Source organism: Lytechinus variegatus, chromosome 2 (genome assembly GCF_018143015.1).
Source record: "Lytechinus variegatus isolate NC3 chromosome 2, Lvar_3.0, whole genome shotgun sequence".
NCBI lineage: Eukaryota > Metazoa > Echinodermata > Echinoidea > Temnopleuroida > Toxopneustidae > Lytechinus > Lytechinus variegatus.
This window is the reverse complement of record NC_054741.1, coordinates 17,168,730-17,194,681: the sequence shown is the minus strand read 5'-3', so window position 1 is coordinate 17,194,681 and position 25,952 is coordinate 17,168,730. Positions and strand designations below refer to the sequence as shown.

General features: G+C 38.6%; 1 protein-coding gene across 4 annotated transcripts; it reads left to right on the top strand.

The window, feature by feature from the left end:
- Positions 1–25,460, top strand: LOC121407463. Of its 4 annotated transcripts, none has more exons than XM_041598544.1 (3): positions 1–663; positions 20,290–20,489; positions 23,543–25,460. In XM_041598544.1, exons 2-3 carry the CDS (start codon positions 20,331–20,333, stop codon positions 24,266–24,268), a joined length of 885 nt encoding a protein of 294 aa, XP_041454478.1. In that variant the 5' UTR covers positions 1–663; positions 20,290–20,330; the 3' UTR covers positions 24,269–25,460. The 4 variants fall into 4 exon arrangements, with proteins under 4 accessions (XP_041454478.1, XP_041454476.1, XP_041454475.1 ...); XM_041598542.1 differs by lacking the exon at positions 1–663 and adding an exon at positions 11,772–12,909; XM_041598541.1 differs by lacking the exon at positions 1–663 and adding an exon at positions 11,773–12,905 and having other exon boundaries at positions 23,543–25,437.
- Positions 25,461–25,952: the final 492 nt, after the last annotated feature.

Below are 25,952 nucleotides of genomic sequence, written 5' to 3'. Positions count from 1 at the left end.
TGAAAGAAATGAAAGGAAAGGAAGTGATAGCAATTTGATTTTCATCCAGGAATTAGACAGATATCCCATTATTGCAATGTCATTGAATAGGATGTGACCTCGTGGAAGAGCAGTGTGTATGATTCTCAAATGAGAAAAGATTGTATCTAAAATAAACATATTACAAACAGAAAGAGAAGAACAAGAGAACGCAAATGATCGGTCATTAGTATGACCAGGTGGAGCATTGGACAACAGAATAGGGGAAAAGGAGAGAAGAAAGAACAGAGAAATGGGAGCTCCTATTACAGCCATACTACCATGCCATTTTGTCTGCCAACCATTGCAAATGGACTTGACCAGTTTGCTTTGTCTGGAGAAAATAGCCCCAAGAGGACACTGATACCCACACAGTAGGGTCAGTTCAGTTCATGGCCAGTCTGGCCAATCTGGAGAGAACAAGAGAGAGGGGGGTAGTGCTGGACAAGCTGGCTGTCAAGCTCCATTGGTCAGCATTGGTCAGCCAGGGAGTTTCACTGACCACTCATTCTCTGCATGGTGTAAAACCACAGACAGGCAGCTGTATTTAGACCGGGCTGGACAGTCTCCATGTTAGTATTGCTTAGCTGAATACTGAGTTTGCATCTATCTAATCACGATCATTTTTAAACTGCGGTTTCTTAGGTGAGTTTAGTCTCTATTTCACTTAACTTTGCTCATTAAAGGTGATAGAAGCAACCTTTTATTTTTTAAATCGATTTTGATGATTAGACTTTAGTATACATTTCAATGTTCCTGTATTGTGAGAGCAGGGAAGAGTCCAGTGTTGCACAAACCACACCAGTGCATTGTGATTAGATTAACAAGTTGAGTTCTGCTTCCATAAAAAAACACAAAAGTGGCCTTTGTATACTGCTATTGCAACTTGAAAGCTTTACAAAGACAATTCATCACTCTAAATTATTGTTTAAGAACCATATAGGCCATTACCTCATTGCTGTCATCATCATCGTCATGTGCTTTTACCTCCCACTTAATGATGGACTTCACCACCTCTGCTCCGATAGCATGAAGCAGAGGATAAGACTAGTAGACTCTGTAATAACCAGACCAAAAATAATGATGCATGACTCACTTCACACTGTCCAAGTTTATCAAAGTATGCCGGCCAGCTAAAGCTAGACAAAGCAAACTTTAAAATAATAATAAGGGGGGGGGTGAGGTTGATAGGAAAAAAAACAACTTTTTTTATCCATCTGTCTCTTCTACCTACTGCTCAGGTGCGTGCGTTTCGGCTCATTGGGCAGACAGACACGTTGGAGTAATTGATTTTTCTCTCCCTTCATTGCGCAAGATACCCATGGTGTGGGTTTTAGAGTCATAAAAATAATAATCACTCTGCCCCCCCCCCCCTCATTCCTGGGTTGTCAAAGCACCCATCGCTGAATCTCCCGTATGGCTGTGTAAGGCAAATTTTGATCACGGCAGGCATTGGGTTAATGCCGTAGGGGAAAATCGTGCAGATGTGTTTAGCCGCGGTTCACGCAGCCATGTCGCATTGTGTGATGAGCATCCATTATGGTGTCACTCTCTGAATGGAAACGTCAATTTTTAGATTAATCATTCCCATGTTACGACACGTCACAATCCCATTTCGTTACTGTTCATGGATTGCTCTTGAATCTCTCCGTCTTTGTGTAGACTCTGAAGGAAAGTGGAATATCCCAATGCCTGACAAAAAACCTGTTCAAGACATCTAAACAATGTATGACCAAAGAGACACCTTGATGATATGTTGTAATTGAAGTGTGAACTTTGAAAAAGAGGGGCAACTATTTCAGACACGCCCTGACAATGTCCAAACACCTGAAACTATTAACAAGATACATGATACCCCCCTCCCTAATTCAGTCATAGATGTGAAGGGAATGGAGTATCAATTGATGAATTACCATTGATGCAAGGATCTCAAACAGTTGCTGAACTTCAGAGAAATCGGGCAGTCGTTATTGTCAAGCTTGATCCATGATATCATATTTGGCAGATTTATGATTCATAACGTCTGTCAAGTTTGTTGGAACCTGATGGAGAATGGACGTGTGGCAAGTCGAATGAGAGTGTAGGGAATAGCTATAGATTACCTGATGGATGTTCCATAAAGTTGTTTGTAAGGTACAAATGACTTTATGCACGACTGGTGACACTTTCTTGTGCTTCAGTTTATATGCCTATGCAGCAGAATTAGCACCTAAAAACATGTTCCAGTTATGCATAACTTCATTGACGACTTCATGAAACGTCCACCTGACGCTAAAGAGATGTTGATGATGATGTGAGTTGGGGCCACATTTCTTGTTGGTGCCCATGCAACCCTGTGTGCATCGTACTATGTTCATGGGATCGGGCTTAACTTTAGTCTGGTAAAGATGCCAGGCAAAATGGCATCCTGTTATGGGAATAGTCTAACACAAGCTGATGTTGTGAGCGAAAAATTGAGCTAGAGCTGCAGTAGGGGGCTAGAGCACCAACTTCATTCTGATGAAGACAGCAACCCTTTTTATCTTGAATAGAAGATGAAGAAGCCCACACCTGCCAAACCCACAATGAATATGAAACCCACACCACGTGTGATAAGTAAAGTACGCCAAGATACCCGAACATGATTTTATTCTGCTCGTCATGTAAATGGCTCATGAACCTATTTCATGTTGGAAACATGCGAAGCTCATGGTCATCACCTGATAGTGATAAGAACGCTGGTGTATGATACGAGGATATATATCTTTTATCATTTGTTACCTGTAATCTACAGAGCCCCAAGAGCGTTCCATCACTCTGAATTTTTGAATGCCTTGCTCGATATCTCTTTATATCTATACAGAAAAGGTGTTACTCATTTTCTGTGAATTTTACTGAACGTCATATTCTTCTTGACGATATGCAATAGTATGCTTATCAGAAAAAGCAGGTGGCTTTGTCTGAGACAGATTTAGCTTTTCATTTGTAGGTGTATGTGTGTCTCAGCTGAGGGGTTGTACAGAGAATATGGTGTCTGCAAGTTTGAGGGTGTTTCTTTAAAGATATTACCAAAAAAAATTAAAAAGGCAAGAGATTACAAAACTACTATGTCATCTCTATATTTATATAAGGTATTTGTATTGTATTCCTACTTTTGTAATGTGTTGCCTACTACAATACTTTGGCAGATTCACCTTTTCATTTTTTGACTTGGATATACCATGGACCTACTACAACTACATATGCCTTTTTTTGCTCAGTTGACACTATGAGAGAAGGGTAAAGGGGGTGGATGTCTGTGCTCCTCACCCCCCCCCCCTAGATTTTTTACTGGCTGACTGACCCCTTCGAGTTTGGTTTACTGAGCCCAGACACAAGCTAAACAAACCTAAGATTGGTGTAGCCAACTCAGACTGTCTGGCTGTCTTGGCATTGCCAACTCTTGGTATTTTCAAAATAGCCCTCTGCATTCTCTAGTGATTACCTCATTTAAAACTCATTTTGGCAATTCCTTAGGAAGTACTAATTTTCTACCAGAAAATCTCTGGCGGATTTGTATGTATACGTTTCATTTTATATATAAATGTACAAAAAAAAAGAATTGTTACCACATTTTCTGTAGATGAACCCCCATCCCAGCTGACCTACATAGTGTTATCAGTAGTTTGTTCCCCTTGCAACTTGCTCAGTATTTTCCCATGTGTAATGCATTCCACCCTTGTCTTGACAGGAGTGAACTCTTAAACTATTTAGGTCATATTTCCTAAACACTATTCCCTGTATCTTATCAAGTTCGATATTGGGGAGGGAGGGCAAGGCCCTATTTATTGAAGGAGCAAATAATGTCTCTCTTTTTTTTAATGATGTACACATAGTGCAGCTGCCATGACATCTGAACCCATATTTTTGTCTTAGCAGCTATCTTCTCGCTTCATTCGGTTGAAAAGTACAGCAATATGGTTGTAATTGTTCAGTAAAGTATCGGAAATAGGACGGTATTCACAGCCACTTCGGTGAACAATTCCAGAAGTCCCTGCATCTCAATACACCGTATTTTGAGTAATTTTTGCTTCACAGAGTGCGGGGTCTGGATTCGTTGCAGACAAATACCATGCCAAGTACATCTTGTTGTACCTCTTGGTGAGTTTGAATGTATTGCGAGACTATGGCAGTTAGAGTTTTTACACAAATGCAGGGCTCTGCTGTTAGTGGACAATTTTAGCAAGAAGATTAATCAAGCTGGCACGCTCCTGATGTCAAGTGTCTTTCCGTAACAGTTCACTGGATCAGGATCGTCACTCCATGAAGTATAATATACTGGGATAGATGATGTGTAGTCCTCTTTATAAGGAATTCTAAGGAGCCCCGGCATCATATTTTTTTCTATCTACATTTATCTTTAAGTTTGATAATGATAAGGATTATAAAAATTACTTAAAGAGCTAAAAAAAATTGTTGCTGTAAGATTGATTCAGTTGAAATTAGTGGTGCTAGAGTCATTCAGTGCATTGCAGTTCTGATAGGTGTATGTGGCTGTGATGGGCTCATCATCGCATCATAGCTTCTCGCCTCTACCTTTTAATTGAACGTCTAACCTCCAGACATCATTGAGACGGACCTTCGGAAAATCCTATTAATCACCCAAGGATCTTAACGAACCAGGAAGACAAAAACCATACAGGACAAAACGACACAGAACAGTGATAAATCTATATGACCGCAGGAGTATAAATGACACTCAGGGAAGACGATAGTTGTTGTCGATTTAAAGGTACATCGACAAGCTTGTGACCTGTGCACCAATTTGCTGCAGAAATCTACCAAGCTGCTATGGATTAATATCCATTATAAAAGTCAAAAGAAAAAATATATATATTTCTGGTTCTTGAAAATAGATTACTGACATTGTTTGGCTTCCACACGAAACTAATGTAAAAAAAAGGGGGTGAGCTACATCAGGATTTGGCATTTTATTTATTTATTTTGCTCTCTGTTTGTTTTTACGGGAGAGATTTGTAGTGTTTGTAGTGTTTTTTGTTGTTGTTGATGCTGTTTCCAATTTCTAGCATTCATTAAAGAAGTCCTGTGAACTAAAGGAGATGGCTTGTAAAAATGTGTTCTGAAAGCTTGTGTTTGATTGACCGTCAATAGTGTTAGGTACTGAGCACTGACGACAAATTTTCCAACTAATTAGCACAGACATGTATGTATATAAATTTGTGAAAATGCACTTATAAAACACAAAGAGGTACACTCAGAATTGTGTTAACCAGCCCAAAAGTTTTAGAAAATATTAACCAGCCATTAATTAGAAGAAAAATATCAGGAGGGTGTATGATATAGTAAAACCCATAATCTTTGGTGAAATGATATCTATGACCTACAATCAACAGCAGTTTATTCTTGCCATCTTATGGTTAGATGAATACATAACAGAAAAGACAAAAATAGATTTTTCACAACTGCAAGCAAGAATAATTAAAAGATTTATTTTTTAAGAATAATTGATTCATAGATTCTCTGTAAATATTTTGTTACCTTCTTTGTGTTTCTGAAACAAAAGTATGCAATGAGTAAATATATTCACTTGTTATCGAAAGAGGGTTTTGAAAATTTAATTTTTTTGTTTAGTTTTTCATTCAAGGTGACCTACTGCTTTATATTCTCATTAACGTATCTGACTTTCAGACACCAATAGCAACAATGAACAAATTACTGCCTTGAGCTAGAATCATCATGAAGACAGATGCGATGTTCAGACTAACACAAGAATATTATAGCAATACAGTATAAATATTTCATAACTGAACATCTTATAATGGATGCTGTTAGAATCAGATGATAATTTCATAATTGTTCTCAATAAGAAATCAATGTTGGATAGGCGTATGGAAATATGACGAACATAGGATAGTGTAACTGGATGGAGCAAGCATTATTCTCATTCTGTCAATTAGCTAGGTAAGTGTCAACCAGAATACGGTGGAAAACTGCATCATTTCCTTTTTTATCCTTATATGTCTGAACGATGCAGGTGTCTTCTGTTGAAAATATCATACTTCATTCCTTATCGAGTCTTTGGTATAGACGCATACCCAAACATGGGATGGATTCATCATTGAAGCAAGATTTAATCATGATTGCAGATCTGCAACAAAACAAAAAAAATAAAAAAATAAAAACAGATCCTGGCAATTAGCATCAATGTAAAAGCTGCTTGAGCTACAGCCGAGGTAATAATATCCAAGTCCTTTGGAAGCGCATACAGACTTTATTCATAACGTGTTATGAGCTATACAAGAACTGACTATTATTATTATGTTTTAGTCTGAACATTGGCGAGGTTTATCCGATTGTTTCTTCAATCAGATTGGAGATGTCCAAAAAAGCCAAACAAAAGCCATGAGGAAGGTTATCATGTTATTGATCTCTGAAAGATGACTGAATTAGAGCATCAAGGAATAATACATTAATGTAACTGGTTCACTTCAAAATTGATTGAAAAGCAAGTTGGGTTGTCTTCATGTTCAATATTTCCATGATTTTCATGCAATATTGATTACAGGAATACAAAGATGGTCCCATAAAACAGTTTCCCTCATGCTGGGGTACACACGCTCATGATTAGCATCATCAAGATCTTGATAGATCCATGTACACTTGAAGTTGAGAATGGAGAACATTCCCCCCCCCCCCAAAAAAAAAAAATTCAAATCTTGTACAAAGAGCAGAGGGTTTTTTGGGGTCACCAAGTTGCAAGAGGGGGATTTTCTACCTGTTATTTTCCATATCAGTCCCCTAAATTACAGATTGTCATATCATTTCTATATCATTTCTTGTTAGATCTATACTGCCATGAGATGGACATGATGACGGCGTTTATTGGTTTGAGTTGAGAATATTTCCTTAAGTTAAAAAATTGAAGTTCAAATTACTATCCGCTCTCCTTTGATTTGTGGAAATGGCCTATAGTAAATATTCTTAAAGTTAGTGTGGAACCTTTAATGTAAGGTTGCTCACATCGACCTAGATTCACAATCACATATTTACCCCCTCTTTGAAAGTAGATCACAGCCTCTTAAAATCGCGATAAGAATGATTCCATGTTTTGTAAATTGATGTCTTTGTAAATGGTTAGGCCCATAAGAGCATTGGGTGGAGTTAACTCAAGAATCAGAAAAAAAATTCTTTCAATGAAAGAGAAGATGATCACTGGATTTTTTTTAGAAATGCCATTTTGGTATGGACATAGTTCCCACTTCAATTTTTCTCCTTCAGATTTGAATTATGAAGTATGTAATTTACTCATGTGGATCCATAAGGCATTTTTTATACAGGAAACCCATTTAAAAACTGAATATGCTTTTCACACTGCACGTATTTTCCTTAACCCTGGGAAATTGGTGGGGCTAAGGGGGGGGTCTTAGCCCCACCAATTTCCTGGGGTTAAGCTAAGCCCACTTTGTTTTCGCACTACGTTTTAGCAAAGTGGGCTAGCATGGTAAATAGTATGGTACTATCTGACCCTGCAAAAAGCAGGGTTAGCCAGCTTATTACGGTGCTAGCACCAAAATTGCGGTGCTAAGAGATGTAGTGTGAAAGGAAACTGGGCTAAGCATTAGTCGATCACAGAATTGCACATATATTACACAAAATATTGCACAAACTTGCAGATATATCACGCTCTGTGTGGCAAAATCATCAATATTCGTGAGCTGTGCGATAGCCCGTGGTTAAGGCGTTAACCCCGACTAAGCAAAGAGTATGGGGTTAAGGAAGATGGTGAGAAGGATAGTCCGGGGTTAAAGACAGTATTGGGTTAAGGAAATGCAGTGTGAAAAGCATGTATGTGACTCAATACCAGAATTTTACTTTGACTTGGGATTGGATGATTTCAGCTCATGCCAGCCACACCTTTCCAAGTTTTATCAATTCCGAGTTGTTCGACTCAAAACTTCCAGTTGGCTCAAATCTGAAATCGTGAAAAGAAAGAACCAAAAATCCTGAATGATTTGTCAATGTCATCATTACCCTGCACTCAAATGACTCCAAATTACTATACCAATGTGGCGGCCTTGGGGACATGAATCCTTGGTTGTCAGGAAAAGGTTAGGATTTCATCCCCTGTCATCCTGGGGAGATCCCAAGGAAAAACAGCGAGATGAGATGCTAAAAGATGCATGTTGAGAGATGTCCCATTCTCAGCCACTGTGGAAGACGGTGATCGTCTTTACCTCCCGTCCTTGAGTTTAGGTTGTAGTGTGAAGTATCCCTTGTGGTCCTATAACGTGTAAACTAGATTAAGTAATGCGAATTCAGTACCTTTGGTTTGTGGCAGCCATTATTGAATAATAATGACCAAGTGCAGTTACCAGATTTGTTAAGATGAAGAAACAATAGATGAGACGCCAGAGGCAGAGAGATAAATGGAGATACGAGGAAGAAAGAGAGAGAAGGAAACAAACAGCAAACCGCTCTTATCAAAATTAATTAGAGCATAACCTTAATTAGAGTTACCAATTAATTTTGAAATGTTCTTCACTGCTGATTAATTTTGCAGTTAACAAATTATGATTAGATGCAAAAATTTTTCAAAACTGATCATTACAACTACAGTATATGATAATGTAAAAAAAAAAATAAGGAAGCTGCTAGATGTTTGAAAGAGGAAAATGGACTTATTTCTGGTAATGAATCTTGTTTTTCTATCTGTGTTATAATATCATTATGTTCTGTTCATGGTGCATGGGCTAGTTGTTGGACCGGTGTCTAGTCCCACTCATTGGTTTGCCTGTCGGTAAAGAGATACATATTGGGTATATCTTTTTGATAGATTGACTCTATTAGTTTGTCAGGATATGAATGGGACAGCATACTTCCCTCTCAGACAGAATGGTCTAGGATCAATCCTGAAAACCAAAGTCTTTTTTTTCTTCTTTTCTCTGTTAACTAACCCCCCCCCCCCCCCCCGTCTTGTCTTCTCCAACTGACTTGTTCATGTTTTTTTCTTATGTTATGTCCTGACGATATCTTATTCCTACAGTATATGATTTATTTTTTAGTTTGTATTTAGGTTTTTTTTTTATTACAGAACCTCGTGAAGTTTTGGCTATGCTAACTTGAAAAAAAAGATTAGTGATATTTCTTGAAATTTTTCTCCTCCCCTTCTCATTCTCCTTTTTTTCCCTTCTCATTCTGCTTCTCTTTCCTTCTCATTCTGCTTCTTTTTCCTTCTCATTCTGCTTCTCTTTGTTCTCTCTTTTCTACACTGCCTGGATAATTTTTCATCAATTTGCAAATTGTACCCCCCCCCAAAAAAAAAAAACTACCAGTAACCAGTACAGTATAATATAAACATGATCCTGATAAAATAAATATTGAGATTTTTTTCCTCTAAAAATGATGCCACGTTATTATGCTGTAATTCTTATTGCTGGCTGCGACATTGCACGTAGCCTTGTGTATACTAACTTGAGTATCATGTACATTATTAATACACTAAGCTGAGCTTTAATCTGAAATAAAATCTCACAAAATATGTGAACAAAAGTTTTTGTTTTTTCAGGTTAATAATCAGTCAAATCGAAATCCATTAAGATGTTTGCAGGTTTTTCTCAAAGGATGAGTAAAATATGAATGAATAATACATGCATTTAAAAGTTTGCATCTTTTTTTTTACCAATGTTAAAATGATAATGTACAACATGTTTTGTTTGAGTATTGCAGGGATAGTAAAAGTTTCTTTCCACCTACTTTTTGAAATAAAAGTCCAGTGAAATAGGAATCCTGTTTTATGGGCAGTCATGTAAGTTAAAAGATGTCTTACCCCTCAGGTTCATGTCTAGGATTTATCGGGTGACATTAGGTAGGGTGATGTACTCCAAGAGCTGAGCAACAAACAAGGCTAGACAAGCAAACATCTTGTGGCAAGGTCGGTAATAACTAAGAGGGCAGCACTCAGTATCATTTTCTTTCACCGGCCATACCTGACCACCAGCATCACTGCAAAATCAATTTTGCTCCAGCGCCCATATATTTAAGTCGTGCATATTTCATCCGGAGCTGGCAATATGCTAGTGGGTCAGTTCGGTTAAGGGGGTGCTTGTTATTAACGTAGGGATTATTATTAACACTGGGTCCTCGTTCCTTCCCGTACTGCTATGGAAGGAAGACGCGCTAGAGACTGGATTTTTCTTTAGATAATGAGACTGTCCCGTGCAAGGACTAATTCTGCTGCAGTGAAGATTAGGCGAGGTCACTCATGAGGGAAAATTTTATGTTCAGCCATTTCTTGGGAAAGGTTCAATAATATGAATTACAACTGGAGTAGCATCTAACATTCTATTCTTTAAGAAAGTGCAGTGACTAGAACATTTTTCAACCATTGATTCTTTGTGAAAATGAAATTCCTTGGATAACTGGCACCCATTTTTTATAATTTTTTTTTGTCTCACCTGCGAAGCAAAGTGAGACTATAGGCGCCGCTTTTCCGACGGCGGCGGCGGCGGCGTCAACATCAAATCTTAACCTGAGGTTAAGTTTTTGAAATGACATCATAACTTAGAAAGTATATGGACCTAGTTCATGAAACTTGGCCATAAGGTTAATCAAGTATTACTGAACATCCTATTAGAGTTTCATGTCACATGACCAAGGTCAAAGGTCATTTAGGGTCAATGAACTTAGACCATGTTGGAGGAATCAACATCGAAATCTTAACCTGTGGTTAAGTTTTTGAAATGTCATCATAACTTAGAAAATATATGGACCTAGTTCATGAAACTTGGACATAAGGTTAATCAAGTATCACTGAACATCCTGCATGAGTTTCACGTCTCATGACCAAGGTCAAAGGTCATTTAGGGTCAATGAACTTTGGCCGAATTGGAGATATCTGTTGAATTCCCATCATAACTTTGAAAATTTATGGATCTGATTCATGAAACTTGGACATAATAGTAATCAAGCATCACTGAAAATTTTGTGCAAGTTTCAGGTCTCATGATTAAGGTCAAAGGTCATTAGGGTCAATGAACTTTGGCCGAATCGGGGGTATCTGTTGAATTACCATCATAACTTTGGAAGTTTATTGGGCTAGTTCATTAAACTTGGACATTAGAGTAATCAAGTATCACTGAACATCCTGTGCACATTTCAGGTCACATGACCAAGGTCAAAGGTCAATGAACTTTGGCCGAATTGGGTGTATCTGTTGAATTACCATCATAACTTTGAAAGTTTATGGATCTGATTCATGAAACTTGTACATAAGAGTAATCAAGTATCACTGAATATCCTGTTTGAGTTTCACGTCACATGATCATGGTCAAAGGTCATGTAAGGTCAATGAACTTTGGCCATGTTGGGGTTTTTTGGTGAATAACCATCATATCTCTGTAAGTTTATTGGTCTAGTTCATAAAAAGTGGACATAAGAGTAACCATGTATCACTGAACATCTTGTGCGAGTTAGAGTAGTATTCAAAGTCAGCACTGCTGCTATATTGAACCGCGTGATGCAGGTGAGACGGCCAGAGGCATTCCACTTGTTTATATATTTCCAGTTTCACAGGCCCCTTTGAACTAATTATCTTTCAATTTAGCAGAGAGTTGCCAAGTAGTACAGATTAATTGTATTTTGTATGAATTCACCTTGGTGAAGCAGTCAGTTTGATTCTGCAGTGAAAGCTGTTTTTTTCCATTTCTATACGTGTATCTGCGACTGACCGTTGGGGTTTGTTTTCCCGTTTATTGAAAGTGTGTCTTTAAACTTTAGCCATCCATGTAGCCAGTACAGAAGAACTGATAGCATATGATTGGTAATAGTTCCTGTTGTCATTTACTGCCAATTAAAATGTCTGACAAGTTGAGGGGACCTTCCCCTTAGGAGCGTGAGTGTGTCCGCAGCATGTACATACATATACCACCTCCCAGACCGAGTCACCTGACATGGTAAGGTCGGTTAAAGGGAAACATCAGCGAACAGCTGTGACACAGTTAGGAAATCAAGTCTGGCGCAGTATACAGGTAGCGCGATTGACTGCACTGCCAATGGCTATGGGAGAACGAGCTGATCGGCCAATAAAAATCCGTCAAAAGGTATTTGCCGGTATTGGGCGAGTCATAGAGAGATCTAGAGAGAGAGAGAAAGGAAAATGGTTTGGTAATTGGCTGTGTGCTAGTCACGTCTGTAGGAAACCCTATAATATGCCAGCGCAGACATAATCACACTTTTGTGGGTGAGGACATTCGTGTACACAATAAAATACAACTCAGAGTTTGACTCTAGCCCTGAGACTGTCTGAATGACAGTGTGTACCCTGCGTGTGTGTGTGTGTGTGTCTATCTGCGGTTGAATATTAAGTGTGTGTGCGTGCTGGTGTGAGACAATGAGAGAGAGGGTGAGATAGAGGGGTATCGCGGAAGGCTTAGTGCACAATCTGTCTGAGCGAGAGACCAGTAGAGCAGGAGAGAGCGGGAGAGAGAAGACCGCTGTATGTAGGAGTGTACACAGAAGGAGACTGGCAAGTACACATTCAGCAGACAGGCATACATTGAGCCGCAGCAGGGAATGACAATCGCTCACAGTAGTAGGAGTGTACGTGTGCGGTGAAGGAGTTCAGGAGCAACTCTACTCTGGCCGCCTATCCATACATCTTCGCCGTTCCCAAATGACATAACATGTACGAGGCGGCAGCAGCCATTCTCCCGGATCTTGTGATATAGTTCTTCACGTTGGTGCTGCGACCGTTGTCACTGCTCCTGCTGCCAGGATTACCTTACCGACCATCCCGTCGCTAACCCGTGGCAGTAGCTCCTACATTCTATGCGCACATCCATTCGTTATTGCCGTGGTCACGGCTTTCCAATTGCCTCATCCAGCAGTTCCCGACTTAACGCACAAACTATGTACGTAAGTCACAACGTTTTGGTATACATCTTGAATTGTCTGCTAGCTTTTTGTTTTTGTGGCCATCATTCTACACAGGATTTCATGGTACAGGGTATTTCTAGGATTTACAGTCAATGCCTTATGCGATATTTGGATCTACATTATGATTTGCTTTTCTCATTGGAAATGTCATGCCATGGATGAATCTAAAAATAACTCTAGCAGACGACAATGCATGCCTATGTAGCCTGTGCTTCGGGATTTTTACGAGTTCTGCTTCCCTTTATATGCTTGTTATGTTTGTTTTGTGCCACTACACACAGTTTGCCTTGGATATATCCATTTGTTGATTCAATTCTTTTGTCAGACAGATATCAGGTATGTTCCATGCTATAATCCTCACTTTGTCTTCTGTGAGACTTATTTGGAGACTAAACCTTTTTTGGTGGGTTGTGATATTCTTATATAATCTCCTTCTATGGCATCGCAATTTGCTCCACATTTTTTTTTACTCCAGAAATTTCCTTTTGTATACTAATTTTTTTATCATATAGGACTTCAGAAAATATGAAGGCTCTCCTCATCCATCCAGAAATTTGGCTAATGAAGGTTATGAAGTGAAATTATTCCTTGCTTATTTCATTAAATTATTGTACTATCCCCCCAAAATGGAAAGATTAGATAAGCCTATTTGTTCTCTGTAATTAGTAATACTTTATGGGGGCAAAAACCATCCAAATTCAACATGAATGTCACCAATGATGACAAGGTGTTAGAAAAGGCACCTGCCATTTTAGTCATATTCGGAAGACCATAAAAATAAACTGTTTATACACCATTATCACGTAAAAGGTCTGATCACCTTCTGGTTTCAATATTCCAGTCGAATGCTGAACTTTATGCACCATTATTGTAAAGGAGGCCGTATGTACACCAATGAAGAGGTACTTGATACCTAATCAACCATATATATATCATGTCTATTATGTCTGGGGATCGGTCGCGTTAGCTTCTGTAGACTTTGTGCATCTTGTCAACTAGAACAAATATTTAATCTGGCGTCTCAATAATGCTGTAAAACTGATTAAAAAGAGAAGAATGTGTTTTAAAAGTGTGCTGGTGACCCATTATATCAGTGCCATTTGTGGCAATGTGGGCTTGATATATATATATTCATCACAAAGTCTGGTAAGATTATCTGCAGGATACGCTACTCCCCCTCCCTCTTCGCCTCTTGCAGATATGGATTTAGATAGAATATAAATCATGGAAGTGTTTTTAATTCAGCGATGAGTGGGCCCTGATTTCATTTTCATGCTTGGAGAAAAACATGTTTTCGCATGTAATAACGCAGACAAATAGTGCTCATGTGAAAGTAATTACACTACCAGTCAGGTGGGGTGTGCTTGATAGCAATGTTTCTATGATGAATATTTATGAAGATGTGTCTTCCATATAGAACCCATCCATATAGCATAGTATGTTTTAATGGGTGGATTGATAATACAATAATAATAATGAGAATGATACTGAAAATAATGATAATGTTAACAATATAATAATATTTATAGGATGCTTTATACATAAGTTTCAAAGTGCATAGATGGGCTGACTCACTAATATTAACAGTGAATCCATTAAAAAATAGATAATCTATAGGCCTGTAAACAATGTTCTCTGACATTTCATTCATATACCGGTATCTCAAAATTCTTGGTTACTATTAACGAAAGATATGATGACCTATATCCAGTTACATATTAAATAACGTGGTATCTTGAAAAGTAGATTAGGTCTTGTGCTCTGCTATGGACAACCATCGGTCAATAAAGAGGAAAAGCAAGGACAATTGCTTTGGATACTAGATGTTAATATAATAGAGCCTATATACATGTACATACATTATACAGGCCTTGCATTGGTCACAGTATAGAAGCCTCCCTCTTACACAAAGGCCTGGGCATATAGGTCACTACATTTACTTTTATCATCCTTGCGCCTCTCCCTACAGTTTCTTGACATAGAAATGGGTATAAATATCTATTTGTCATGTCTGTCCATCTATTTCTTTCTCTTTCTTTCTCTCAGATGAGTGGATATTATTGACTGGTTTCAAGCCAGACAGGGACACTGCAGTGACCGTGAACTGTCTGTTCACACACTCTATATCATAGTGATACATTTTTCTCTCCTTCCGTCTCTCTCGATTTCCTCTCTTTCTGTTTTTGTTTGGGGCCTACATATCAATTATTGCAATTTTTGTTCTTATTGTTTGAAAAATCTATATTTCACTCACTATTTGATATCTGCTCATAGTATATAAAGTAATGAATGTCACTTTTTCACAAGTGTTGTTGATAAAATGAAAATCCCTTTTTGTGTCTCCTTAAATATTGTATGGTAAAAAATACACAACCCTTTTTCATTCTCTCCTCCCCCTCTCTCTCTCTCTCTTCTGTCCACTATGCCTCTTTCCCGTACTCTCTTTATATTATTTATTCATGTCTTCTTCAGCTAACCATATTCCTCTTTCCTTTTTTTTTATATATCACAACTTTCTACCCCCGAACCTCTCAATATTTCTTTATCCATGTCGTCATCGATTCATATTCCTCTTTCCATCCGTTGGTTTTTCCTTCTCTCTTCCTTCCTGTCATATGCTAGCAAACCGGACTCCAGTCACCCCCCCCCCTCCATGAATGCTTTCATACCACCTGAACCAAAAAAATAACCAGTATTTACTACTATAGTGTGAAAGCACTAGTCAAGGCCATGGGTCGGTAATCTCTATCAGTTCTGTTGAAGTCTCGTTATTTGTTATTGGAAATCTGTAACCATCTGGCCTTTGGCCTAGCTGGTCCCCAAACTGCTACTATAAATGTCAACAATATGAATACAAACTTAACACAAAATTCTGAAATCTATTTAATGTGTCTATTTATTTTTCATAGCTGTTTACGTGCATAGTGCCACTTTACAAGGCCCTCGTGTGCCAGAAGTCATGCAAATGCCTCTAATACAGTAGATCCCCTGGTCTAGGCCAATTCTGAATTGTGTAATAAAAAAAAAGATACCAGATCAGAATTTTGGTTGTAACTCTTCATTACACACCCCTGCGTGATGTACATATAACATAAGGATTGCAATTAATAGCTATATCGTATAGGCCAATCAAGATCACTGTAGCATGTGGATTTCTTTCAAAACAGACCTCAGAGAATTGTCTTCAGGGGAGTGTTTCATGAAAGGAATTGTCGGACATTTTATCCGACAGTTACCATAGTAACAGTGCTTCTCTTCCAATCAAAATCAAGAAAAGTTGTCAGATCTGACAACTTATCGGACGAAAATGTGGATGAAACTCTCCCCACATGTGAAACCCAAATGTGCTAAACCTTTGTGTATCATGGCCTCCGAGTGGCTTTTTGCAGGTTCAAGAGCGTACCGGTATATAGCCATACAGTACCTACATTACTACGTCATTAAAATTTATTGATTTACACATTAAAACCAACGATCTGTAGATGCATGAAGCGACGACGCTCAATTTTATTGTCTTATTTACTCAAGGCATGTTTGAAATGATATCTATGTATAGAATTTGATAGCAGATACATTGAACAAGTGTATTATCTCTCTCTCTCTCCCTATGGGTGTTCAATGTCTGAAAAAATTAAATAGCCCGAGACATTAAAGGGAGTAAAGGCAAACTTTTGGAACATTAATTCTGAATTTTACTGATTGCAGAAGCAAACAAGCAAGTAATGAGGTCCCACCCTTCTTGTTGCTATTCTGTATGACATGTGTTTAAGCATTAGGTGTGAAATGACTGGGGACTTGTTGTACGTCATTTGCGATCAACATGATCACCTTTGTATCCAGCGACTTGTTGATGGCAAAGCCGAAAGGGATTATTTTCGTTAAAAGAAATGAAATCCTGGTTGGGGAAAAAATGATAACACGCAGACAAACATGTTTGCTGGATGGGAGAGGTCTACCTCACTGAAATCGTGCTCCATGGGAGCATGTATTGATATCATAATGTTAATCTATGTTAAATGCCTTTTGAGCTTGTCTGTTGCTCTCTCTTCCTCACTCTCCTGACCCAGACAGACCTAGTCTCCTCTGTGCAGACCCTTTCATTAACGTGTACCACTTCTCTAGCGGAGTTGCGCATTTTCACAAGAAAATGGTGTATCGCGTTATATTTGAGTTAAGTACTCGCAGTGAAACGTGTGTGACGTTATTCGCCCTCTTTCTGTTGTTCACGATCGGTTAGGCAGGAATCCTGTGCCAGAGCCGAGACAAATAAGTAGTATTATTGTCTGGTTACGAAGACCATTATAATAAAGTCAGACAGGATTCTCTCATCTTTCTCGGTTTCGCTTGGTTCCGGGTTGAGATCATATTTTTCTTGATTCATACAGGAACACAGCAGGGTGTACATCATGTTTCTTTTTCATCATCCATGATATGTCCCCTCTGGCTAATCCCCCCCCCCCCCCCTTTTTTATATCCATGTTCAGCTTAAAGTAGATCTGCCACAAGTTCTTTCCCTTTCATTGTACCCAGTATCAATGACTGACAAAAGTTATCCATCAATGTAATGTCCGCTTTTCATGCTCTTGCTGTTACGAAATGCCCCTTCCCCTATAGCAAAGGGGTAAAGAAGAGAAGAGGTTCTTTTTTGTCGGGGGAGGAGGATGGGGTATTATGCATATTTGTGTACACAAGCACTACACCCCCCCCCCCATATAGGGCCAGATTGAGTGAAGAGAGGAGGGGGGGGGGCGGAAGATGATGGAGAAATGGGTGTTTACTGGGTATATATTGGGGGGGGCACACTCAACCATATTGCTCTACACACACATCAGTTAGAGCCACATCAATAGTAGTTTTTGCTAATTGAGATGCAATGTACAGGCTTTTATGTTGTTTGCAACACAAAAACCAGACATTCAGAGAAAAAAGTATTGTTTGTGAGTGAAAAATGTGACAGAGAAGATGATGAATGTTATATATTCTCTGTTAATAAGGATTAGGGGGGTGAGCATTTTTTAAATATTTATTTTCTTGAAATTCAAAGGGTAACACCAAGATTAAAAGGAAGATGCATGCTCTCCTATCGAGTTTGACACATGAAATTCTACCAAACATAAACATAGATCAGAAGGGCAGACATGTTATGTCTACGGAAGAGCATAAAGTCAATGTTTAATTATGTGAAAAACGCACTCTGCAAACGTGGGCACAGGGGGGTTGGAAAATACTGCGGGTTCTATCTGCACGTAGAAAGAACGAAAATAGCTCGACTCCTGCCAGCATGTTGTTTCAAAGTGTGGCGAATGTCTGAAATGTAAACCCAATAATTAGAATATGATTGATGGATCTATGTGTGTTTTACTCGTGTGCAACTGTGTGAACATTTACGTAGGGATCATTCTTTGATTGACTCCACTTCGATTTTTGTTAGTCAAAGAAAAAAGAGCCATGGTCCATAAGATTTTTTTTTTTAATGACAAAAGAAGGAAGTGGCCACAAGCTGAGTTTCGCTTTCCTTTCTGCTCTTTTGTAATAGGTGCTTGTCTTTATTGATATTTTGTCTGGGTGTTTTTGTGTCGATAACCACTTGAAATGATCTTGTGAAAATAAATCACAATATCAATACTTCAAGCAAAGGTATGGATGGGTAGCCTTCAGACTGAAAGTATTCAATGGGGCTTTGTTGTTATAGGGGTTGATGCTATGTTTAGAGAGACCAGACAAATAGTTATTGTTATCTACTTTTTCAAGTACTTTTATATATCATTATCCAAGTGAGTGGAACCACTTAGACTAGTTTCTGTGACCAGTCACAAGATGAATTATCATCTTATTATCTATCAGGAAGAACATGAAGAATAATGATATGTGAATTGTGAGCAATGGTTGACCAGATTTGTCAAAATCGTAGAATTCTACCCCCATGTTAAAATCGTCCACGTTTTAGTGCCTCTCGTAGGCTACCGGAGCAGGCACTTCTGCAGTGCTGTTTGTCTATGTGGCATCTGGCATCAGGAACAGATAGAGCTGGGACTATACTGGCTAGCGAGTGTTGGGAGTGGTATTGTTTGCAGAGCCTTCCAAACATCACAGACATACAAAGACATGGATGAAATCATGAGGAGAATTTGACTTTATGTAATCTATACCACATTCTTTCATCCCTTTATCCCTCTGTCTATCTCTCCTGTCCCTCAATCCTCTCTCCTTTCCTCTCTATGCGCCAGTGTCTCCTTTTCCTCCCATCTGTAATACCGTCCGTCCCCCTCCCTCTCTTCTCTCATTTCATCTTCATTTTATTCATTCATTCTGTCTTTCATTGCATCCGCTCTCATACGTACCTCTCCATCTGTCTGTCTCTCTCACTTATATTATCATCATCATCTCATTCTATCAGTCAATGTATTGTTCTTACTGCGCACCTCCTTTTTCTCCTTCTGTATCTCCTTTCCATCCTCATCTCATTTTCTCTTTCGATATTTTCACTCTTGCCATACCTCTTCTCTTACCCAATATCTTTCTCATTTCACCCGTTTGCGTGTCTGTTTTGCTTTATTTCTTCCTATTTTTTTTAGCCATCTGGTTTGGTAAAAAGCAAGAGTCGCTGTCACATGCATTTAGCTGGAATATCTCTCCCAGAGCTCAGACTATGATTCATAATAATGTGGCTTTGTCTGTGTCTTAATCCAGTTAAAATTCTGTTCTCGATAGACTTTTGCCCTAGAAACAGGCTATCATGTTCTTCTTTCCAGCCAAGCTAACCACAGTCAACAGTGTTTATCATCATGACATTCATGAATCTGTTTGAGAAATGTATGATAGTTTACAACACGTGAGCCCATAGAGCTACCAAGGTTTCATAATTCAGTTTATTCAAATTGGACCCAGTTATTAATTTTTTTTTTATTCATGATTGTAATTGAAGTAGGAGTTCATACTAATGAAAATTAATATAAATTTTGAAAATTGATTTTGAAGTTGATAATATGCATTTCTTGAAAAAGTTTAGATATTTTTTATATTGCCTGAGCCTAGCTGAAAGACTTTCATTCAGGCTTGGCACGTTGTTCAATATTTGAATGGCTGTGGAAATTTGCAGCACTTTTTCTCTTTCTAACGATACAAAATATTGTTCTTTTTCCAGTATTTCATACTATTTCTTGAATAAGAATACTGAATGTTTCATGAAAAACACCCTCCCCCATAAGGGGCATTGCTCAAAAATATACTACAGACAAATTAGAATATTATGTAACCACCCATAATATTGTTTATATCTCTCCTTGTCAGATCCAAAGTTAATTGTGATAGTAATATCAAATATAATTTATCTCTTCTCTTCATTTTGTCATATTGCAGGTGCAAGAGAAGGAGGTAGCACTAGCAGCGGTGCCTGGCACATGGAATATTTTGTTTTGGTGTTTCTGGCGCCGTTGACTGTCGTGTGTCTGTGCTGTGTCATCATGTTTTACTACCGTCGCAGCAGCCGCCTAGCATCACACTCTTCTTCGCTACCAACCTCCAGTTATTCTATTACGTCAGACAATCCTCCCGTACCGGTAAGTTGCTTCTATCGCCAAACTGTTCCACGGCATTTGCTCCGGCGACGATTGCTCCTCTCTGAATTCCACACACTAATCGAATGACCAACTTGACTGGGTTTAACGCTATACCCTATTGTACAACGCCTACTTAGCTTGTACGCTGAATGTCAAACATTTGTACCGTTGCACACAAGATGTACCATCCAAAATGTACCGTTCAAAATGTACCATTGCACGGCTTTAGGAGGTGACGTCACAATGGGATTTCATTGAAAAAGGTGACAATGCACGTACAGCCCGCTGGCTAAATGCGCAATGCTGTCCAAGATCATGTGCGCTTGTGGGCCCGGCTTGTGGGATTTTGCTTTTCGCTTTCAATATTTTTGCTCCCTTTTCATAGATTACTGGAGGGAAAAACTCTTTTTCCTCATATTTTCGCTAGATTCCGAGGCATTGTACAACACAAATAGCGAATATTCTTATTCGTGCAATGGTGCGAGATTTCGCATTCGGTGAAAGAAAGAAACGCTCTATTCAACTTGGCTAACGCCTCGTTGAATAGAGCATCTTTCTTTCACCTCATGTGAAATCTCGCACCATCACACTCATGCCTATTCGCTATGTGTATACTATCCTAACCCTAAACCCAACATAAAACCCTATTGCAACCCTAACACTAACCGTGCATCTTAGATGAAATTAACTCCAGAGCAATTGTCTCAGAAGCAAATGTGTCACCCGCAAGACAATCAACCATCGGAGAATAATTGATTTTGAATATTTCCAGAGCTGATATTTTTGAGCTCGACGGACAAAAAGACAAAAAAAATTGCATTGTAGTACAATTTACATGGCACCATATGGGAATTTCCATGGCTCATTTAGTTTTTAGACTCTTTGGGGCATTTTAGAGGAAAGTTTGCCTTAAGCCCCTGTGTAATTTTTCCCTCTCGTGGTGGGATAAGTAACGACTACTGAATGCTATCATTCTTTATAAGAAAGACACATGCATAAAAAGTAGGAATTGCTTTTGTGAGGCTTTTGCTTGATTCTGTATTCATTAAAAATGAGGTAGCAAATGCTCCAGCTTGTAAGCTCAAGCGATTGCTAACTGCCTTGTAGCATTTGCTTGTGCGTTTTAGCATTTGCGTGGGTTTTTTCTAAGCTCCATCAGAGCAGCTCGAGCGTTTGCTTGATCAGGGCATAATCATGTTTTCTTCCTAGTGCCAACCGGATGCAAACTATATAAATTTATCAATTAGAAACAAAAGGACTAGTTTGACACCACGTTTTAAGGAAAAGATGTTACATGAGAGAAGCAGTGTTTTGTACTGCCATACCTCTGCTTTCAAGTTCAGCCTTATTCCGAGAGTCATGTCGCACACGCGTGACGTTGCTATTGTTCAAACCGCCAGCAATTGCTTTCTGAAGGCAAGAAAAAGGTTTAAGCACAAGCAAAGGGTTATGTATACAAAGTAAAGCAATTGCTTAGGCATGATCTTTTGCTTGTGCTTGAAGCAATTGCTTTCCAGTAATCGAAACTTTATATGCATCTGACCCATTACAATGGCATTTGATTTTGAATTCTCTGCTGTTTAATCTAGAAAAACTACAAAGAAATTTTGTCAAATAAATTGGGATTAATATCTTGATAATCCGCTTTTCATTATCGAGTCTTGAAATGATCTCAGGCAGTTGTTCAGGTGCGTGAAATGTTTTCACTCACCCAGAAACAACTGAACACTTGTATGTGACAATGATTGCTGTTCCAAAACATCAATTATTTTCAAGGTCAGGGTTGGTTTAGTTTGTGGCTAGAATGCCAATGAATTTGTCTAATGGTATACCATGTACTGATACAGTCAGTCGTAACATTGTTATTTATTAAAGAATTAATTACAGCCATCATAACAACCTTTTTTCCGCTCTCTCTTTTTCTCTCTCTCTCTAGCCACAGATTTGATGAAAGATGATGTGGGAAAATATCTGGTTGAATACTGTACAACCACTTTCAAAACAAACTTTTTTTTTTGCAGTAGAAGCCACAAAAAATCGACCATTGTAGAATCAAAGAATGATTAGAAATTCCTGCCAAATGTTTCAAATGTATCTATCTACTCTTTATATCACTGATGAAAATTAAAGAAGTGGAAGCCATGCCATCCCCCTCCAAAAAAGAAACAATTTTAGCTGTTTTCGACTAAAAAACAATCATTTTTCTGTTTTGAGGAGGCAACATTTTTCCTTCATAAATTTACACAGAATTTACAAACTCACAATGAATATTTTCACCTTCAGCACTACAGGAGATATCCCCTATGTATCTCCCGTTGGTTTTCCTTTTTTGTCCCAAGTTTGATCCTTTGTGCGCAGTGCCTCTCTCTTCATCCTAGCTCCCCTGGATCTCTGATGCTTGGGTCATGGGGTCAGGTCAAAGGTCATAGCGGGGTACCCTGGAACATTGTCACATTTAATCTAGGCAGAATGTCTAACTCATTAACAATGCTGCGTTATCAAGTGTGCTTTAGGCTGATAAGCTTGTGTTTTGTAAATGGAAATGAACATGCGAAATGAGATGTTGGTATCTTCTATACAGGGTCCCAGAAAAAGTACAGGGATTGATATTAAAGGGGAAGTTAACCCTGACAATTAGTTGGTTTTAATAAAAGCAGAACAATATTTAAAAAAAAACATTTGTGAAGTAAAAAATAAAAATCTTTCTTTTTAAGGCAAATTACCAAAATTCCATCATTCTGCTTTTTCTTTGATGTCTGGTAAATGAATAAACTCCAGATCTGTCTAGTATTTGGAAACTCAGTAGCAAAGAGCAGCAACTGAATGATTATGAAAGGCATCTAAAGTAAAATGTAACAAGTTTGAAAAGTTTGAAAGTATTCCAACAGTATGATCTTACTCTGAATGGGATACTCTCTGTTGAATGTGAAAAAGCATTCCACCAAAAAGAGAAGACGATTCTAATGAGATCATGATGATGAAATGAATGGAAACCGATGCCCGTATTGATTTCTGAAAATAGTTACAGAATTTTCTGTTTTTTTGTTCTGCAGGTTAATCAGTCACCTCTGATACCAAGCCATAGATTCTCAGCGCAGCATCAGCAGGAGAGGCTAAGAAAGCAACGCGAGATGGTCTGTTCACACAGTGAGTCAACGGAGAAGTTCCCCACGTCAGTATGTCTCCCGGATGAGGACGAACCGCAGCACATGCGTGACAATGTTAGAATACACCGGGAGGTTATGACAGAAAACGGCATCAGAGCACCGCCAAATCGGACTGTATATGACAGTGAGAGGCAAGATTTAATGATACAGTGTCGTAGCAAAACAGAAAACCTTCAGCGGCATCCGGTGAGGCGGAGCCCGTCGAATGCATCGAACGGCTCGCAATCCAAACGGGGCGGGGTCGGGAGTCGAGCAGGGGTTGGTGGAGGATATAAACATGGTGCAACAGCGGTGACGACGACAGCGACGTTACAAGGAGGATTGGAGGCGATTGACAGCGAGACGCGCAGCCCGTTGAACTTAGTAGACTCTGATTCGGAAGGGCCACCGCCGTACGCGAGCTTAGTCCAGACAAAAAACAATATTATCAATGTGTGTGATGATAGTAGAGTCAGTACAAGTAACAGCACAGATGGACTCCTGCAATGCCAACAACCACCCTGCACTCCTCCTTGTCAACCAAACACTAATGGAAGATTTAATGCCAGTGCTCGAGGGGCAAATAGGGGCAGTGGAGTCAGACTAAAGCATGAAGGTGCAGACTGTGTCTGACATAGCTTCAAGCGCTCCTTGTGGACTTGTTTAACGTTTGTCAGGTTGCGTTAGGGTGCAAAAAAATGTGAATTTTAGAGTATATGGGTACGGGCATGGGGCTTATAAAGGGAAGGGTTAGGTTTCGTCAAAGCACTGTGTAACCCGTCGCCACTTGTTTAATGACTTGGAACGCAGTCTCAAATGTACAACGTGGATAACAACGTGATAATAATCCTTTTGCTTGTCGAATTGTGGAGTGGATATTTTGAAGGAAAAAAAATATATGAATCAACGCTTGGCTGCCTTTTCTTCATCTCATCAAATGACAGTACCTGGTTACCCTAAGTGCATCTTGATCTAGTTCTTGTTAAAAAAAAGAAGAAAAAAATGCATCTGGAAAGGGGAATTCTCTGCTGTTCAAAAGCTTTGTATAATGTGCAAGCACTTTTTTAGCTTAAACCAATGTTACAGACACCGTCACACACGTATAGTTACAACCTAGTTGGAGTGATCCAAACTGAACAATACACCTCTCCAAGTTACAGTATTCAACCTTGGGATATTATATCACCGCTGATCTCTGGAAATATATCATTTTTCTCATGTATGTTGTTCATGTGTACATCAGCATAGGAAACAACATGGCCATGGATTGTGTAGAGAGTTTCTCATCACCTTTTTAACAAAGTTTGATTATTGCTGTTGTGTAGAGGTGGAACGGGGAGTGTTTCATCTAATAGCCAGTGATTTTTTTTCTATCATTACTTTCTGCTAATTCTTGCATCTGATTGGCCAAAGGTAAATTAGTCAGTGAAAATGACTGACTACACTTTTTGATGAAATGCCCCCCACCCCAGATTATGGAAACATCAAGCTGTAAATCCTGCATGTCTCAACAAAATGGCAACAACTCCTAGATACATGTGGCATCATTAAAGGGGAAGTTCACCCTCTTGAAAAGTTTCTCATAAAAATAGCATAAAAGATAATGAAAAATATTGGTGAAAGTTTGTAAAACGATTTTAAAAGAGTTATTCAATTTTAACTTTTTAATTTGTAACATCATGTGTGAGCAGTTCCTCATATCATGTGAAAAAAAAATCAAAATGTCATTTTCTATTAAAATTAAAATGGACTATATTGTACCATCAGTATATCAAAAGACAAATCATTTCACACCTGCTCCTGGAAGAAAAAAAAATTAAGTCATCAGGAACCATTAAAAAAAATGAACTTCATGCATTTTATATTACATAACAAAGGGAGAAGCTGCTAGTTAATGACATCACAAATCAAAAGCGTCGAATTCTATTAACTTTCTTATTACGTGTCAGATTTTCTGGTAACCTTCACCAATATTCTGTTATTTCTTATATTTTCTCAAACCTTTTGTCAGGGTGAAATTCCTCTTTAAAGGTGTCCCATAATACTGTTGGAAGGCAGAATGCTCATTTTGAAATGCAGATCGAAAGCATAGCTCACTTGAAGATGGTTAATGCTCCGAAGCTGAAAGAATCTAGTTGCAACAATTGTTTAATTTGAAAGTCCTTTAAAATCAAGGCTAGTTGTCTTCATACTTAACTAGGGAGGCTAGGAAATATAACCAAAGATCACATTCATGGGTGGTTTATCAGTTTATATATTTTCACTATTTTGTCTCCCGTGATTGTTGTGTCAGTGCTTCTCCTAGAACCACACTTGC

Excerpts from the sequence above, each read along its gene's own strand:
- LOC121407463 (XM_041598544.1), top strand. The coding sequence starts at position 20,331 with ATGGAATATTTTGTTTTGGTGTTTCTGGCGCCGTTGACTGTCGTGTGT. Across the intron at positions 20,490-23,542 it reads CAGACAATCCTCCCGTACCG|GTTAATCAGTCACCTCTGAT; the intron begins GTAAGTTGCTTC and ends TTTGTTCTGCAG.